The sequence below is a fragment of the Brachypodium distachyon genome, chromosome 2 (genome assembly GCF_000005505.3).
Source record: "Brachypodium distachyon strain Bd21 chromosome 2, Brachypodium_distachyon_v3.0, whole genome shotgun sequence".
NCBI classification, from domain to species: domain Eukaryota; kingdom Viridiplantae; phylum Streptophyta; class Magnoliopsida; order Poales; family Poaceae; genus Brachypodium; species Brachypodium distachyon.
Window position 1 is genome coordinate 14,314,034 of NC_016132.3, and position 18,536 is coordinate 14,332,569.

Below are 18,536 nucleotides of genomic sequence, written 5' to 3' on the forward strand. Positions count from 1 at the left end.
AACGAAATTCATAAAAGTAGCGAATGATTACATGGACTAATGAAAACCATAATTGTTCAACGGCGCCAAGCGCGACACTTGCAGGAAGCAAAAGCAAAGACACGGAAAGAAAACAAGGACTAGCAGGGGGCTGCAACGACTAGTTGCCGGGGTCTTCCGCCGGGGGCTCCGGCTTCGGCTTCCTCTTCATCCGGTCCACCACTTCATTGACGAAACGGCTTACCGCCTTGGTGTGGGAGGGGCCGTCCTAGCTGTCCGACCACGCGTCCAGCAGCGTCTCGAAGGGGAAATCGGGGTGGTGGTAGTGCACCCGGGGGAGGATCGTCTCGGCGATCTCCCTGGCGCGCAACGCTATCTCCTCGTCGCAGAACTGGGAGATCTATACGTCTAGCGCCCTGAGCTTCCCCACCATGTCGGAGAAGAAGGGGATGAGGGTGCTGACGTCCATGCCGTCCACCTTGGCGGCCTGCAGCTCGAACCTCGGCAGCAGCTCGCGCATGGCCTGGGCGATCTCGAGCAGCTTCCCGGTCTCCCTACGCCGCTGCTCCGCCAGCTTGTCGTGGTTGCTGCGTGCCAGCACCACCGCATTCCTGGCCTGGCGGAGGAGTTCCGCGAGCTTTGGCCACGTTGTCCTCACCCGCTTTGACGAGCTCGTCCCGGACGGTGGCCAGCTCGGACTCGAAACGGGCGCTCTTCTCCTTGGCGGAGTCGAGCTCCTTCTCGCACCGTGTCGACGCCACTGCCTGGAGCTCCTTCTCCACGGCCTTGGCCTGCTCCTCTAGCTTCATGCACAGCGCCTGGAGCTGGGAGCAGTAGCTGCTGACCAGCTCGCTCTTCTCGTTAAGGCGAGCTTGGGCCGTAGCAAGCACCTCCTCGTGCTCCTTGCTGGCCCTCTCTTGCGCTGCGGCCAGTGAGTCCAATGCTTGCTGGTGCTCGGCGCGTTGGGCTTCCAGTCGTCGTTGGAGCTCTCCCTCAGGGACGACAGGCGTTGCAGCCTCGTCCCTGGCCTGCCGAGCCAGGCGCGTCTCCTCCCGTATCCGGAGAGAGCTCCTGTCTCTCCCTCTCGATGTCTCGCCGCACCTCGCCGAGTTGGCTCTTCGCAAGCTCGTGACGCTCCCTCACCTTGTTGAATGAGGTGACGAACGCCAGCTGCTACTCTTTGATGGCGTCGAGGAATTGGTGCCCCTGGTCGAAGATGCTCGGGTCCCATGTGATTGGGTCCCAAGTCGCCCCGGCAAGGATGCCGGGGTCTGGGCTGGAGGTAGCGGCGGACGACGATGAGAGCCCCGCCGCAACAGTCTGGCCGGGAAGGGCGTCGTCTCCTTGCAGGGGAGCCACCTGCCACTCCCCTGCCACTTCCTCCTCCACCCCCGCGTCCGAAGGTTGCAGGTCTGGTGGAGGAACCGCGCCCCCGGCAGGAGAGGCCCCCTGTCGGGCAGCCACGGGATCCGTGCCTCCGGCCTGCGAGGCCGCAGACACACTGCCGGGCCCCGCTCCGGTAACGACGGTGTGCGCCGCCGTCGTTGTGTCGGGGGCGGTGGGGCTTGGCGCGGTGGCCGCCTCTGGCCTGTCCCCCGCCCTAGCGTCCTCGACGTCAGAGGTGAGGTCGATCACCGCGTCACCTACCCCCGTTGAGGGCGCAACAGTGCCTGAGACAAAGAACAAAATTAGTGTTTCGGGCTAAGCTAGGGTACCCGGCGATGAACGCAGGGAGGCTCGGGGCGAGTACCTTGCGGGGCCGCCATGCTGGAAGGGGGAGCCTTGTCCCCCTCTGTCCCGGCTCCTGCTGCCGGGCTATCCGCTGCGGGTTTCCCCTCCATCGGGATTGGGTCGGTGGCAAGCATGATGGCTGTGCCGCTGGCCCCCGTGCCAGTCTGACTGGCACTGGTACTGGCCGGGTGCGCGGTTTCTTGCTTGGTGCGGCGGGAGCAGTGTCCGTCCTCCCCCTCTTGCCGGCTCCCGCCGGGGTGCTATCCCTGCAAGGCGTCAACAAAGGGGTAAGGAAACTGGAGCTAGCACGATACTTGTAAGAAAGGGGGGGGATGTCGACTTACTTCGGTGGGTTGAGCTTGAGCGAGTAGCCCCCGAAGATTCCCTGCTTGGGAGGAGCCGCGGGCCCTCGTGGGGTTGCCGCAGCCCCGGTTGCCGTGGAAGCCGCCCCAGCGCTTGCGGCCACTGCAGAGGCGGCCGCTGCCGCGGGCGCTCTCGTCCTTCGCACCAAGGGTGCGTCATCCTTGTCCACCTCCTCCGCCACAGGGAGGGCCGTCTGGGCCCCGGCAACGTGGCCAGCCTCGTCGCCGGAGGACTCGACGTCGGGCCAGCTGAGCTCCGATTCCCCCCCGCTCTCCTCGGCCACTCGCTTCCCGCGGGCTGCGGCCGGCAGAGGTTGCGGGGCTCGAGCAGGGGAATCGGACATCAGCCCCCACTCGTTGCAGGGCGGGTAGCTGCTGATGATGTTGTGCAGCCCCGCGACGCCAGCGTGGAGGGATGGAGCCCCCGGGGGCAAATCCGTGAATGAGGCATCCTCCCTGGTGATCCCCTTCACCCATGCCCCGGATCGCTTCCGGGGTCACGCCCGCGTTCTGGAGGCGGGTGTTGTCCCCAGGCCCCTTGTACATCCACGCGGGGCGAGACCGCAGTTGCAGCGGCGCGATGCGCCGGCTGATGTAGGTGCGCGCCATGTCAAGATCAGTGAGCCCCGCTAGTCGCAGGCCTTGATCCTCTCGATGATGGGGAGGAGCTCCGCGTTGCGTCCGTAGCGGTCCTGCCAACTGTCGTTGCTTGCGGGTAGCTCGGTGGGCGCGTAGATGAACTCATCGGGATCCTCCACGCGAACCCAGCACCAATCCGTGCGCCACTCCTTCTCGATCTTCTTCTCCGTCCGCACGATGAACTCCGACTTCATCTTGTCGCGAGCACGGAACACCACCCCCGACGACATCGCCTCCGATTGCTCGACGCACAGGTAAAAGTAGTGGCGGAACAACACCACTGACGGCATCACCCCAACGAACCCCTAGCAGAGGAATTGGAAGACGGCGAGAAGGAAGACGGAGGTGGGGTGGAGTTGCGCGACCCGGAGCTGGTACGCCGCCAAGAGTGCATGGAGAAAGAGGGAGAACGGAGGTACCAGCCTGACGAGGATGAAGCGAGCGAACACCCGGAAGTCGTTGTCCTGGTGGTCAACGCTGGCAATGAAGACGAGCGTCTCGCCGTACTCGTTGAATCGGGAGGCGACGGCATGACGGATCTAGTCGAGCCCCTCGCCGTTGTAGCCGGGCCTGAAGAAGGCCTGCGTGGCCCTCAACTCCCGTTTCTTCTGGTCCTTCTCCGAGAGAGGCTTCTTGGGAGCCTTCTCGCCTTTGTCGGCCGCGGAACTCTTGGAACCTTTCCCTCTCTTGGGGGCTACGGGCGCCATGGGGAATGCAGGCGGAGATTAGCAAGAATCAGGGGCGCAAGGAGGAATGGGGATGAGGAAGAAGGGCTAGGGGCTAAGTGTTTGCTCCTCAGCACAGCGGTGGGGGTTTATAGCACCTCGGCGCTAAGCAACGGTCGCATCCGCACCCTACGGGTGCGCTGGGGATAACTACGCTTAAAGAGGGGTAATCCGGGACGTGGCCTTAACCACCCGCGATTAAGGGGAGGTTAGGGCGGAAATCTCCCCCCCCCCCTACTCTGCCTGTAGCGGGCACCTGAAGCGGCTCGGGACCCACACGTCGGTTAAGGGCGTAGCCCAGCAACCGACCAAGGATAAGTTCACCCGGGAGCAGACGTTGCTGGCCCATGCCCGGGGGCTACTGTCGCACCAGTGGCACCCGGGGTACTACCGTTGCATGACGCGTGGGACGCCTCACCCGCTCCCCGCAAGTATAGCGCCCCGAGCAGCACCGCACAGGCTGCCCGGCAAGCCACTAGCCCGGCAGGGCTAGCCGGGCTGCGGGGGTTGCCCTGGAAGGCAACGGGAGAATTCCCGTCTGGGCGCCCCCCGGGAAGGTCACTTGCCGGGGAGGGTGTTCCCGGGCGCGGGCACTTGCTATGGGGATGGTACCAAATGGACAGAGCATCGACGCCATGTGGCCGCCCGTCGGACCCCCTGTGCTCAAGGCCCGCAGGGCAAGGAGTGAAGCACAAGCAAGCATTTAATGCTCCGACAGAAAGGGGATTCCCCATCCAGTCAGCCCGCAGTGACTGGCCCGCTGTGAATTCTAGGCACGTAGCGCCCTAACTGCAGGGCTACTCACCATGCATGCAAGCCAGCACAGCGAGGGCAAGCTGCCCGAGCTCTTTGCTCGCCACTTGTCATCCATGCGCCAAGGCACCTGTGGTATCCCCTTGAGTATAAAAGGAGGAGCATCACCAACGGTCAAAGGGTTCGGTCCCTGACTTAAGTAGTCCTTAGCAAGAAAAGAGAGAGTACCTGGGGACTCCCCCGGCAACCTGTAAACCCTTGTTCATCGGCTAATAAAACACAGAAGCAGGACATACGGTTTTACACCTCAGGGTGGCCCGAACCTGGGTAAAACGATCTTTTGTTCTCTCACGCTTGACATTGGCCTCGTCGGTGATCGCCGGAGCGATCCCCGACGCTCTTTGCCGAACCTAAAGGGGGTCCCAGTCACCCCCGGTGTCTAAGCCCCGTGCTACGACAGATCAACTTGCCAGGATTTGTAGTCGGCCCGTCGGAGGAGAAGAAGAACTGGATGTTCAATCCGAAGGAGAGCAACGCCAAGATCAACGAAATCCACGCCGGGATCTTCAAGCTCAAGGAAGACGGGATGACGGCCGATGATCTGTTGGCAACTTTTGTATACCGGCGGCTGTGCCTGCTCCAGCGCCGGGTACACAAGATGTGCTTCTACGGCGGTCAGTTCGACCCGGATCGGGTGTCAACCATCCGGCTTGACCAGGTTGAAGTCCGGCGCCGGGTTAAAGCAATTGCGAAGACCAGTATGCCGGAGCACTGGAACTGGGGTATGCCGGCATACAGCCGGAAGCACCGTGCGCCCCCGGTAAGTTTTTGCTTATATGTAACTTCTGTTCTCATCCGACATATGGTTATACCGGCTTTCCTTTGATTAAGACTTAACCCGGTGGCACCTGATTCTTCTGTGCAGAGGTTTGCCCGTCAAAGCAACGAAGACGGGAAATCCCCGGATAAACGCTTCGGGAGCCCGCGCAGGACCATCGACCATGAGGATCCAGACTCAGAGGATCACATGCCGATCGCCCATGCCGGCCTTGTCGCACTGAAGGTAACAATCCTCGACATCTTCTCTTAGTCACTATAACATTCGTCACGAGGATGCTTACACTTGCACTACTCCAGAAACAGTCGACTCTGACGAGCCTGCTGCCGCGGAGACGTCGGGTCCGGCCGCTGTTGAGGCGTCGGGCCCAGCTGCCGGTGTGGTGCCGGCCCGTGAGAGGTGCGCTATCCCGAAACGCGCCGCCGAGAAGGATTTTCCGCAAATTGTGAAGCGGAAGAAGATTGCCTGCCGTGGACCCAAGCCGAAGCCCCTGATCGCTGGGTAAGGCTAACACTATCTCAATCCTTGATGTCGGTTTTCTTCTTCATTGTCATGAAAACGACTAACTTTTATTTCTGCAGGGCGGCTCTGACGGCCACGCAATCTCAGACGTGCATCGCGTCTGAGATTCCGGCTGCTCCATCTCCCCGTGCCGAGGCTGCGACCCATGCCGCGGGTGAGACCGAGGCTGCGACCCATGCCACGGGTGAGACCAAGGCTGCTCCATCTGCTGTGGACCCGACATCCTCCGTCCGGGATGTCGGCCCGACCATCGATGCTTCGAGCGTCGCCCCCGCCGGGATGTCCGCAACCGGGACCTCGGCTGCCGGGACTGCTCCTTCCTCGGCGGCAGCCGAGACACTGACGAAGCCACAGGCCACGAAGACTCCGCAGCAGCGGGCAACGGGGCCCCAAGAACCCCAAGGACCGCAGCCGACTCCAACAGCACCGTCGTCACCACCGCAACCGCAAGCTGCTCAGCTTGTTGCTGCACAAGCCAAAAAGGCTAAGAGCTCCGCTATCCCGTCGGGATCGGCACCTTCGGGTTCTTTCGGCCCGCAGCCTACTCGGAGGCATCAGGGAGTTCCCCTCAGGACGACCAGCGGGCACAGCTGGGGGTCGCTGGGCCAGTTCGTAATGGACTGGAACAGCGCCGATAATTATGAGGTGACTTCCAGCAGCCTCCAGTCAGCGCAGCAAAGCCTTCTGGTGGGACCCGCGCCTGCGGCGACTCCGGAGTCTGTGTCGGCCCGGATGTACCAGGCGAGAGTCACCTTATTCGAGTCTAGCCGAACTGCAGAGGTATGAAGAACTCCTTTACAGATTTTTACTCTAATTCTAGTATCCATACTGCTAGTCCCCGAGGTTTAGGGTGAGTAAGAATTAGTCGGCCTGAAGCTTATCTCACAAAACTTCAAACACTCTGCAACAATTAGAAACTTCAAACACTTATTCCCCGAGATTCAGGGAGGGTTTAGAATAGTCGGCCTGAAGCTTTAAAAACTTCAAACACTTATTACCCGAGATTCAGGTCGGGTTTAGAATAGTCGGCTTGAAGCTTAGCAACTTCAAACACTTATTCCTCGAGATTCAGGCCGGGTTTAGAAAAGTCGGCCTAAAGCTGTAGAAACTTCAAACACTTATTCCGCGAGATTCAGGCCGGGTTTAGAATAGTTGGCCTGAAGCTTTAGAAACTTAAAACACATATTCCCCGAGATTCGGGTCGGGTTTAGAATAGTCGGCCTGAAGCTTAGAAACTTCAAACACTTACTCCCCGAGATTCTGTGAACCTTCCACTGTAACAAACTTATCTGTGGACAACTATTTTGTAGGCCTGCATGAATAAGCGCACCGCCACTTTCAAGCTTTTGCTAGCAAAGCACAAGAAGCTGGAGGCGGAGCACAAGGCTTTGATAGCCGATCGCCAGAGCCAGAGTAAGTACATTTTTACCGTCATAAAACCTTTGTCCGAGTATCAATGTGCTGCGAAAGCTAATACATGCTCTTGTTCACAGCCGGGGACAACGCTCAAGTGGCGGAGCTCCTGAAGCGCGTCGCCGAAGTCCAAGGTATCACCTCATCCCTATTTCGGGTTTCGTCCAACTTAAACTCCAACCTCTGTAATGTACGTCTGCCAAACAGATGAGAAGACTCGGCTAGCAGAGCAGCACCAGGAGTAAGTGGCCCGGCTGCAGGCGCAAATCGCGACGCAAGTGGAGGCGCATAAGACCGAGGTGGGTCAACTCACCTCGGCCCTCTCTACCCAGGCCGATGAGAAGATCCGTCTGGAGAGCGAGGTGCATAAATGCAAAGGTCTGGTCGCCGAGATTGAGACCCGCGCCACCGCCGCCGAGAAGGAGGATGCTGAAAAGACCCGGCTGCTTAATGTTGTCCGGCATGAGCTCGTCAAGATCGACAATATGCTGACTAGTAAGTTGCCCTTGTCCAAATCTCTTTCTGTGATCATTTATCCGAATAATAGTAGTAGGATGCCGAGACTCATTACTATTTTTTGTGCTTTTGTCACAATTTTTTTCACAATCGATCGAGACCGCCCAAGCTGCCGAGATCAAGGCGCGCAGGAAGAGGGATCCAGCCGGAACAACCCCTTCGAATACGACTTAGTTGATTATCTGGCCGGCATTGCTAGCCGGGTAAAGCCTCTGAAGTCGTTCGGAGTGAACATGCTGAATGCTGGCATTCGAGCCTTCCGAGCTCTGTGGCCGGGAAAAGAAGCTCCGACCGGCATCCCAGAACTGGCAATGTGCCTGCTGTAGGTGGAGGATCGCCTCAACGAGGGGCAGGAATCGGCCGTGCGTGTCGGCGCCGACGAGGCCTTGTTGTTCGTATTGTCTTGGTACGACGGCATCAACCTCGACGTGTTGCAGTCGATGCATGCCGGCTCCCACTACCTCTCGGACCCTGAGCTGATCGCAAAGCGTCAGGAGCGGGCCTATTCCTTCATCCAGTATGCCGATCTGCATAAATTTGTGGAGGGCCTGACATTCGAGGCGAAGGCAGAGATGGCTGACGAAGATGAGGAAGAACCAGTCGACAAAGAGATTGTCGTCGAGTCGGCTTCCACCGCAACGGATGCTCCGAGTTCTGGCGCCAACAATCCCTCTGTTTCTTCTTAGTTATGTCGGCAAAAATAATTTTAAAATTATCAGATCCCCGGGATGCCGGGTGCACATGTAAATAGTCCGAGATACTATTAGTTGTCAAGCACAATGTTTTTAATTTAATTTCCTTAAGTCTTTTAAATATCGAGTTCCCAACTGAGTCCCCGAGTCTATTTTTCCTGTTGGCGAAATTTTATGACTTCGGTTCTTTTGTCTGCCTTGTCGGCGTTCAACGTATGAACGGCGAAGTCATAGAACAACCCTTTCGAAAAGTTAAACTCGAAAAATGCGTTTGGCAATACTCGAGCTAGGAAAGAAATGCCGAGTTAAGTGAAACAAAGCGCATCTCGGATCACTTCTTTGTTTGTTTCCGCAATCGCTTTTCATGTGTTCGGTTATCTCGTACCCATCTCTAGCTTGCCATGAAGCCGGGTTGCGAACAGCAGCGAAGTCATAGAGGGGATTTTCAATATCGACACACTACTAAACCGACATAAGATTACACAACTAAGCCATGCCGACATACAAAAGATAATTGATTACAATACAGCACTTAAATAACATGGAAGTCCTCGAGTTTCTTTTGAGAACCTGACAGATAATTCCATTGTCTCGAAACATTGAACATAAGGAGAAAAACAATACAAATACTCATCTCTCAAGTATAGAACGGACGAATCAAAGCTACGTTCCATGGCCTCTTGGTCTCCTCGCTTGACCGGTCCATCCTGTTTGCCTTCGGATCCTGTGCATCTATAAGATAGTAGGAATCATTGTGAAACGCTTTGCTCACAATGAAGGGTCCTTCCCATGGGGGTGACAATTTGTGCATGCCGGCTGTGCGCTGCACAAGTCGGAGAACGAGGTCTCCTTCCCGGAATACTCGTGGGTTGACCTTTCGGCTGTCATAACACCTTAGGTGCTGCTGATAGATGGCCGACCGAGATAGAGCCAATTCCCGTGTTTTTCTTCGAGCAGGTCGACATCATTTTCTCGGGCCTCCTTTACCTCGGCTTCGGTATACATGGTCACTCGCGAAGAGTCGTGTTCAATGTCGGCTGGTAAGACAGCTTCCGCCCCGTATACGAGGAAGAATGGCGTATACCTTGTGGAGCGATTTGGAGTCGTCCTGAGACTCCACAGTACAGCCGGGAGTTCATCTAGCCAACATCCCGAAGTACGCTCCAATGGCTCAATCAGCCGAGGTTTTATGCCGGCTAAAACCATGCCGTTTGCTTTTTCAACTTGTCCGTTGGATTGAGGATGTGCTACGGAAGCGATATCCAGCCGAATTTTCTTTTCCGCACAAAATCGCGCAAAAGGTCCCTCCGTGAAGTTTGTTCCATTATCCGTGATGACACTGTGCGGGTAGCCATATCTCAAGATGATGTCCTTCAGGAATGAAACCGCAGTTTTGCCGTCACAGTTTCGTATCGGCTTTACTTCAATCCATTTGGTGAACCTGTCGACCATGACCAAGATATGCGTCATGCCTCCTCGCGCTCGCTTGAAAGGTCCCACCATATCCAAACACCAAACAGCAAACGGCCAAGTGATTGGAATAGTCTTGAGTTCGGATGCCGGCATATGAATCTTGCTGGCATATCTTTGGCAGCCGTTACACTTCCTGACTATGTCTTCTGCTTCCTGTAGTGCACTCAGCCAGTAGAAACCATGCCGGAATGCCTTGCCCACTAGCGTTCTTGAAGATGCATGATGGCCGCACTCTCCCTGATGAATATCCCGGAGTATCTCTTGCCCTTCTTCCGGCTCGACGCATCGCTGGAGAACATTAGTGACACTCCTCTAGTATAGCTCGCCATTGATGATGGTGTACGCCCTTGAGGTAGGACATTATCAGTTGTGCCCAAGCCGGCACGGGACGAGTGGTAAAAATCGGCTCATCTGATACGTCTATCTCCATTGGCTCAACCGCCATTGCTTCTGCCGAGTTAAGGCGCTCAGTCCCCGGGTTACCGGAACCGCTGCCACCATTAATGTCCATGGGGATGACGTCAGCTTCTGAGCTCGCCGGGATAAAGATCGACTCCGGTTCTGGTGATGGCTTGATGGATGGTTTGCGTAAATGTTCCAATGCCACACCGGCTGGAATGGCCTGTCGTGTTGAGCCGAGTTTTGACAATGTGTCGGCTGCCTCGTTCTCCGCCCGCGGTATATGGTGAAACTCGCACCCTTCAAAGTGGCCACTGATTTTCTGAACATGGAACCGGTATAGCGCCATATTGGCATCCAACGCATCCCAATTGCTGAAGGCTTGCTGGACTACTAGATCGGAATCACCAAAGCATTGAATTCGGCGGACTCCAATTTCCTTTCCCATTTTCAGTCCGTGCACAAGCGCCTCATACTCGGCAACATTGTTGGATGCTGCAAAGTGAATTTGCAATACGTACTTAAGTTGGTCGTGCTTTGGCGAGGTCAGAACTAAGCCGGCACCAAGCTCACTTTTACTCTTAGAGCCGTCAAAATGCATCTTCCAGTAGTTAGTTTCCGGGGGCGGTGGTTCATACCCATCTCGACCCAATCCACCAAGAAATCCGCCAGAGCCTGAGGTTTCACGGCATCCCGTCTGTCGTACTGCAGCGCATAGGGTGCAAATTTGACAACCCATTTTGCTACCGGCTGCTCGCGTCTTTGTTATTCATGATTTTCGAGACGGGCGCCTCACATATAACCCAGATCTAATGCACATCAAAGTAATGCTTCACCTTCTTTGCCGCCATGTAAATGCCATATGCCATTTTCTGGTAGTGGGGATAATTCTGCTTAGACGACGATTACACCTCACTCAAGTAATATACCGGCCTTTTCACCGATTTGCCGTCTTCATCTCTTTCTACCACGATGACAACACTGACGACTCGGTTTGTTGCTGCTATGTATAACAACATCGGCTCATTTTCCATTGGCGAGGCTAATATCGGTGTTGTAGCAATCATCTTCTTCAGCTCTTGAAAAGCCAAGTCTGCCTGTTGCGTCCACACAAATTTGTCGGTTTTCTTCATCAGCTGGTATAAGGGCATTGCCTTTTCGCCTAGCCGACTAACGAAACGACTTAGTGATGCTAGGCATCCAGTGAATTTTTGCACATCTTTGAGGCATTTCGGCAGTTTCATTCTTTCTATGGCGGCAATTTTCACACGGTTCGTTTCGATACCTCGGCTTGATACCAGGAACCCAAGCAACTTCCCTGCCGGCACACCGAATGTGCATTTGCCCGGGTTTAGTTTCATTCAGAATCTCCTCAGATTCGCGAATGTTTCCCGGATATAATCCAGGAGCATGGCGCTTTCCTTGGTTTTTATAACGGCATCATCGATATATACCTGCACATTTTTGCCGAGTTGATCGTGCAAGCATTTCTGCATGCATCTTTGGTAAGTAGCCCCTGCATTTCTCAAACCAAATGGCATAGTACGATAGCAATAAGCCCCGAATGGGGTGATAAATGATGTCTTTATTTGATCAGTAGGGTTCAGCGGTATCTGGTGGAAACGAGAGTACGCGTCTACAAAAGACAGCAACTCACACCCGGCAGTGGAGTCAATCACTTGATCGATCCGAGGTAACGGAAAAGGATCTTTGGGACATGCCTTCTTTAGACTAGTGTAGTCGATACACATGCGCCATACCTTGGCAGCATTTGGGTCGTCTTTCTTCTTCTCAACCATGACCGGGTTTGACAGCCAGTCGGGATGCAACACTTCCATGATAAAGCCGACAGCTAGAAGCCGAGATATCTCTTCCGATATGATTTTCCTTATGTCGTCGGCGAAGCGTCGAAGGGGCTGCTTCACCGGTCTTGCGTCTGGTCTGACATGTAATGAGTGCTCAGCCAACTCCCTCGGCACACCCGGCAGGTCTTGATTTGACCATGCGAAGATGTCCCGATTCTCACGGAGGAAGTTGGTGAGCTCGCCTTCCTATTTTTCACCCAGGCCGGCACCGATGATGACGGTGCGATCCGGGAACTCACTGTCGACCTGTACCTTCTTTGTCTCCTTGGCTGCCTGAAAAGCCACACTTCCATGGGGATTGGTCATAGCCGGGAGGCCAATTTGTGCCGCCTGAGCCATCACAACAGCTTCTTGTAACTTCTTCTTCTTGCCAGCGATGACCAGTGACTCGGCCAGAGCAGACCCGGCCGTTGCGCACTCCATGAACGCTTGTAGTTGCCAGTAATGGTTATGGTACCATTTGGCCCCGGCATCTTCATCTTCAGATAGCCTATGTGGGCAGTCGCCATGAACTTAGCCAATGCCGGTCTGTCGAGTAGCGCATGGTACGGACTGCTAAGGTCCACCACTTCAAACACTAGGTTCTTGGTCCGACAGTTCTCCCGGGTGCCGAATAGGACATCGACTCGGATCTTGCCCACCGGGGCACAAGACACTCCCGGCACGATACCATGAAAGGTAGTCCGGCTAGGCTCAAGCATGTTATCAGTAATGCCGAGCTTGAGCATCGTGTGCCGGTACATGATATTTATACTGCTCCCATTATCAATGAGAACCCGAGTGAATTTGACGTTAATGTCGGGCCCAATGAGTGTCGGGTCAACCACCAGAGCATATCCACCAGGATTTGGCATAACCTTGGGGTGATCTGCCCGGTTCTAGTTGACCTCCTGTTCTGACCAGTACATGAACTTCAGAACAGCCGGCATTACAGCATTGACCTTCATCTCTCGCCTGCGCTGACTCTGCTTGTCAGTCGGCTCAGTGATGAAAGATCATGTAGCTTTGGTGATGCTCCTTGTACTCATTTCTTCCGGTATACCCCGAGATATCTTGGCCTTCCACCTTGTTGACAGCATTGTTTGCCTGAGGGGGTCCCTGGATCTGTGCGTTAGCACCTGTGAGCGGTGGAGGAGGGGGTAATCGACTTGCCTCACCCTTCTCGGCCCGCTGCATCCAGCTGCATTGCCGCGTTGTCTGATTCGCGGCTTGTTGGGGTTAGTCGTGTGAAAACGACAAGACTGATGCAACATCACCTCGAACGTATACTTCGGTTTATCTTGCCAGGGCTTCTTTTGTTCTCCCTTCTTGACCCACTGCTAATTCCCTGTTTTCTGACGCTGGCTAGAGCCGGCATCAGGTTGATCCTAAATAGCGACGACATGGGCTGGCCCATATCGGTAATCCGGCCTGTCATCCCTTCTCTTGTTGCGGTGATCTTGATGATCGTTCTTCCGAAATGCTCCGGTAGGATTGTATGTTGGCTGCTCCCTTTGTGGTTCTGCCGGCATCAGCGATGGCTGAGTCGGATCGCCAAGCGCATACATGTCGACGATCCTGATCATCTCAGATAGAGTAGCCGGCATCTCTCTTTACAGCTTTTGCCACAACATGCTATCGTGCCGGCATCCTTGGGCAAACCACGCTATGGCTTGCGATTCCACTATCCCTTCACAGAAATTGCGGAGATTGTTCCATCTTGTCAGGTAATCCCGGTCAGTCTCGTTGTCTCTTTGCTTGCACATGGACAACTGCTGAGAGCGATTTGGCCTCTTGTAAGTGCTAGTGAAATTGCTGACAAAAGCTTCTTCAAAGTCTATCCAGCAATTGATGCTGCCTTCCGGTAAATTGTTCAGCCAGATCCTTGCCGGTCCCACCAGCATCTAGGGTACATAGCGTACCGCCCATCTGCGGTTGCCGCCTGCCACACTTACTGCAGTGACATAATCTTCTAGCCAATCTTCCGGCTTAGTACTGCCGTCATATGTTCTAGTACCCCTGTGCAGCTCAAAACCCGAGACTGGTCTCTCCCTCATGATCCGATGTGCAAAACAACGCGGTCCCGGAGGGCCTTGTTCCTCCAAAAGCTTAGACAGATGAATTATGTCAAGCCGATGTCGGGCATCTAGGGGCGATACTTGCCTGTTCCCAACTCGGGCTCCGAGCGGGCCGAGATTATCACGTTCTAGCCTGATATAACCGTCGTCAGCCATGGCCGAGTATCCGTCATCGTAACGGTCATACCGGCGGTCTTCACCTCGATACAGGGGATTGCGCCCGACAACAGCTGACCTGCAGCAATATTGGGTGCCGGACCCCGAGGTCGGTGTCCATGATCAAACGAGTAATGTTCTTGCTGGTCTCGGCGATTGTCGCCGGGACATAGGCCACTCTGACTGTCATCAACCCTTCTGACCATCTGTTTCTCGGCCAGGGCCGAGTCATAACGCTCTAGTTGCTTATCTCAGCCAGAGTTGACACTTTTGTCTCGCTTGCCACCAGGCGAAGACGCTTGTCTGTCAACTCGGCCACCAGCATCTGCTGCCGAGTGAATAACCTGAGATGCACCGGGCTTGCCGTGCATTCTCATGTATGCCTCATTCTGCTCGTTAGCTGTGCGGAGCAGCTCATTCACGTGCAGCTGCTGCTGCCGGAGTGCCTCTCCTGTAAGATTCGGCAACTCTTCGGCCGCATTCTCAGCAGTTCTGAGATTCTTGACAGGGGTATTGTATTTCGGCTTCAGTGACGAGGCAAAACTTGCCGACACTGCGGGCACACCCCTGCCATCTCTAGCTATCTCAGCGTTCAAGTTCTTGCCACGGTTACGCACTTCCCCAACTCGGCTAGGGTTAGTCAACGCGGTAGAACTGAGACCATGGGCTTTGTTATACTCACGGAGCGAAATATCAAGTTGTTGCCGAGCGTGAGCGACGTCGACAGCTTCCTTCAGCAGTTTCTGTCGTTCAAACTCCAACTCCGCCTGCAGCTGGGTCGGGTTAGCGTTCGACGCCACCGGCGCGGTCAGCCGTTCAATGGGGGCCTGGAGCTGAGTCGGCTTCGGCGGCAGGGCCGACGTGCCGGCTTGAGCAGCAATGTTTTCCGGCTTCTCCAAGGGGAGCTTCGCCGTTCTGCCGGATTTGGTTGGGACCGTGCCACTTTCTGTAGCGCCTCTTCCAGCATCGACGCCATGAGCCGTCACCATGACCTCCACACGGTCAGCGGGGCAGTCGGCATGCCAGCCGCGAACCGTGCAGATGGCGAGAGGATCTTCGGCCATCACCACCCGCTCTAGGTACCTACAGGGATGGTCAGTAGCGACATAAACCTCATGCATGCCGAAGTTGATGAAGCGGCCCGCGCTGGGAAGCGGTGCGTCGTTGAAGTAGACGGCGTTGTTGTCGATGAAGCCCAGAGAGCCGAAATCTCTAGACCAAACCGAAGACCACGCGCTCTCCAGTGGCGAGAAAGCTTCCCGTCCGGATGAAAACTCCAGCCAGTGCCGCTGCTGGCCCCACGGTGGGCGCCAACTGTCGTGGTGGTGTCACGGCAGATGACATGGGATGGCTTAACTTGGGGCCGATGGACGAAGGAGGAACTGGAGAAGGGAGGACGTGAAGAGAAACACGCACACACACACAAGCACACATAGATTTACCCAGGTTCGAAGCCCTCTTGCCGAGGTAAGACTCCTACTCCTGCTTTGTTGTATTAGCCGAGATAAGCAAGCTCTACAATGGCGCTCTTTGAGCTGTATTCTTGAGGAAGAAGAAGAAGAAGGGGAAAACCGTAAATGCCTAAGTGCTCATCCTCTCTCCAGAGAGAGGTAGTGCTCGATTTATAGGCCGCCCATGTCACGCTGACATCCGGACCGAGTACTAACGTCACCTTCCTTGGGCCCCGCCGGACACGCGGCTTGGTTCCCTCCGGGTGGCACCGCAGGGGACAAGACAACTTTACTTCTCTTGGCACCCTGCAACAAGTACCGCTGACCTCTGCCAGCTCCCGTCAAAGATTCTCTTTCGATGCTTCTTTTGTGCGGTCGTCTGGCACCACTACGTAAGCAGCGACTGCTTTTCCCGTGGTAATGATAGCGCTGCTTTATATTGCACCGCGTGGTCAGGATAAGACCGTTGCGGGATCTCGGCGCTCGCTGAGATCAAGGGGCTCATCCTTATCCTGCAAACTCATAAGATAAGATAGTCGTGCCCGCATACACCCGGTATGCTGGCTTAGCGTTAGTTCGGCTTTACGATGCCGGCATACTCGACCATGCCGGCTTTGCTCTCGTCATCTCGGCTAGAGCGTGTCGTCATGACCCTACCCGGGGTCATCCCCCCGACAGATACACGCTAATTGAGTAATAATTACTCCTTCCGTTCCATAATTCTTGTCGAAATTTTACATGTATATAAACACTTTTTAGGAATAGATACATCCATTTTTGGGCAAATTTGAGACAAGAATTATGAAACAGAGGGAGCAAGTCTTCAGCAAACTTGTTCATTTGTCTTTTTCAAACTATGTTTCAGACACATCACACAATAATGTCACAAAGCCGCCAATTAGATTCTAGCAGTTCAACCCTACAGGCCCCAACAGCACACAACAGTACATCACCCCACCCAATCACAGCATTTACAGGGAGGTCCAGAACTGTGTAAAGTTGCTACAGTGGTTACATGGTCAATTTTAGTTATGTATAGAACTATAATTATCAAGAAGTCGGGGATTTGAGGCGCTTTATCATGTATTGATGACAGAATAAGGACGATGAAGAGTTCATAAGGCTCACCTCTGAGAACTCAACGATTCCGACATTCTCGAAGAGCTGAGCAAGGTACTCATCGTCAATGTGATGGCGTAGGTTCCCAACGTACAGCGTGCCCTCCGCAGCTGGCCCGTAATATTCCTCATCCTCAGATGTGTACTCTTCATCACATTCCTGCTGCCTGGGTGACAACATTGTTGGGTACACAACATTCTGTTGCTTCTCTGGATGAGATGCTGTCAGGCTTTTGCACTTGAAAGCTTGCCTCAGTGTTTTCCACTTTGTTTCCTTGTCCGTAGCATGACAATGATCATCAATCGTGAGACCATTACCCCAATACCTGCATGGAGCTGGAGCATCACAGACAAAACAGTAGCACTGCATTCGAAAAACAGAAACACAATCGCATTAAAAAAGCTCTACTATGTGCTCTGCTATACTCAGCATCAGGGAGTCAAAATGCTTGTTACTTACCATGCTACAATGCTTCACATGGGGAGTAGTGTTGAAGGAGAATTGAGAGCATAAATGGCGCGAGTGAGGGAAGTCCCTGCATGCTATCTGCAGAAGCATAGCCAGTTAATGTAAATACTAAATAGTACAACTTGCACAAAAGATCTCAACATTCATTTCAACGATTCAAGCCAAATATCGTATCGTTTTTGGATGATCCAATAATGCATCTTTAATCACGGCCACATACTATCTGAATTATCAGGGAGCGCCTTTTGTAGCAAACACACGATACTAAATTAATGCACGCTTTCTGAAGTCTAAACCACATTTGGCATTCGATTCCAAAGTCAGTACACTACTATGTCTGATGAAATTAGCATAAGACCAAGATAGTCATCACACATACTACAGAAAATCTAATCTCTACCCATAAGGCCATAACCACCGATATAAATAATGATGAAATCAGCACAAGATAGCCTTCACAAACATGCTGCACAACTGCTTGACATTCAGCACAAACATACCGCACAAATGCTTCTCTTGTGTGCACAAAAAAAAATGCAATGACAATGCTACAAGCAGATGAATAAAATGGAACGAACCAAATTAATATACCTGTCCTTTCTCTGCAACGATCTCCAGTTCGCCCGAGCCGCAACCTCCCGTCGGGAACCGGCCTGCGACGGCAACCGGCCGATCAGGGTCGCCGTCCAGAACCACGCAGTCATCGTCGTCATCGTCGTCGTCGTCGCCGCCACCGCCGTCGCCATCCCCGCCCGCACGAACGCCGCGGGGCTTGCCCTTCTTCTGCTGCGGTGGCAGCGGCAGCGGCTGCGGCGCGGGCTCACCACGAACCGCCACGACATCGGTGAAGACCTCCAACATCCATCCGAGGCGCGACACAGCATGACCAGCTTCCCGGGCCTTGAACCGTCCTTCGTCTCCGCCTCCGCCTCCGCCTCCGCCTCCTCGTCGTCGGAGCTGATCTCCACCACGTCTAGCGCCGAGCGCCCCATCCACTACCCCAGAAACCTTCACCAGGGCAGCAGCACAATGGCTCAGGTCACCAGAGTGGAGCGCAATGTTGGCCCGCCGTTTAAACCAAGGCGGGTTGGGGGCCGGCGGGGAAAGCGACTGGCACGAAGCCAGAGATTGGGAAGAAATGCAGTGCAGTTTCCGTTCTGGGGAGTGGGGACAGGGGACCCAGCGAGAGGAACGTTTGTTTCAGAGCAGTTCCTTTCCCTTGCGCTGCCCCATTCTTTTGAAATTTGAATTTTTGTAGTTAGAGTAGCAGCAGTACAATGTGAGCTGTTCTTTTTTTTTTTAGGGAAATATGAGCTGTTCTGTGCATACGCGTAGGCATACAGACCTTTTCCTCGTACTCTCTGTTAAAAAAAGGACC

General features: G+C 54.5%; 1 protein-coding gene across 2 annotated transcripts in view; it reads right to left on the minus strand.

The window, feature by feature from the left end:
* The window catches only part of LOC106866148 (31 kDa ribonucleoprotein, chloroplastic-like), a 32,481-nt gene extending 14,023 nt beyond the window's left edge, over nt 1–18,458 (minus strand). For both annotated transcript variants that reach the window (XM_014898902.2, XM_024458487.1), the window contains exons 1-3: nt 17,750–18,458; nt 17,150–17,236; nt 16,700–17,053 (exon numbers count right to left, since the gene is read on the minus strand). In XM_014898902.2, the coding sequence (XP_014754388.1) occupies nt 16,700–17,053; nt 17,150–17,236; nt 17,750–18,019 (711 nt within the window). In that variant the 5' untranslated portion in view covers nt 18,020–18,458. The remainder of the gene's footprint in view (nt 1–16,699; nt 17,054–17,149; nt 17,237–17,749) is intronic.
* Nucleotides 18,459–18,536: the final 78 nt, after the last annotated feature.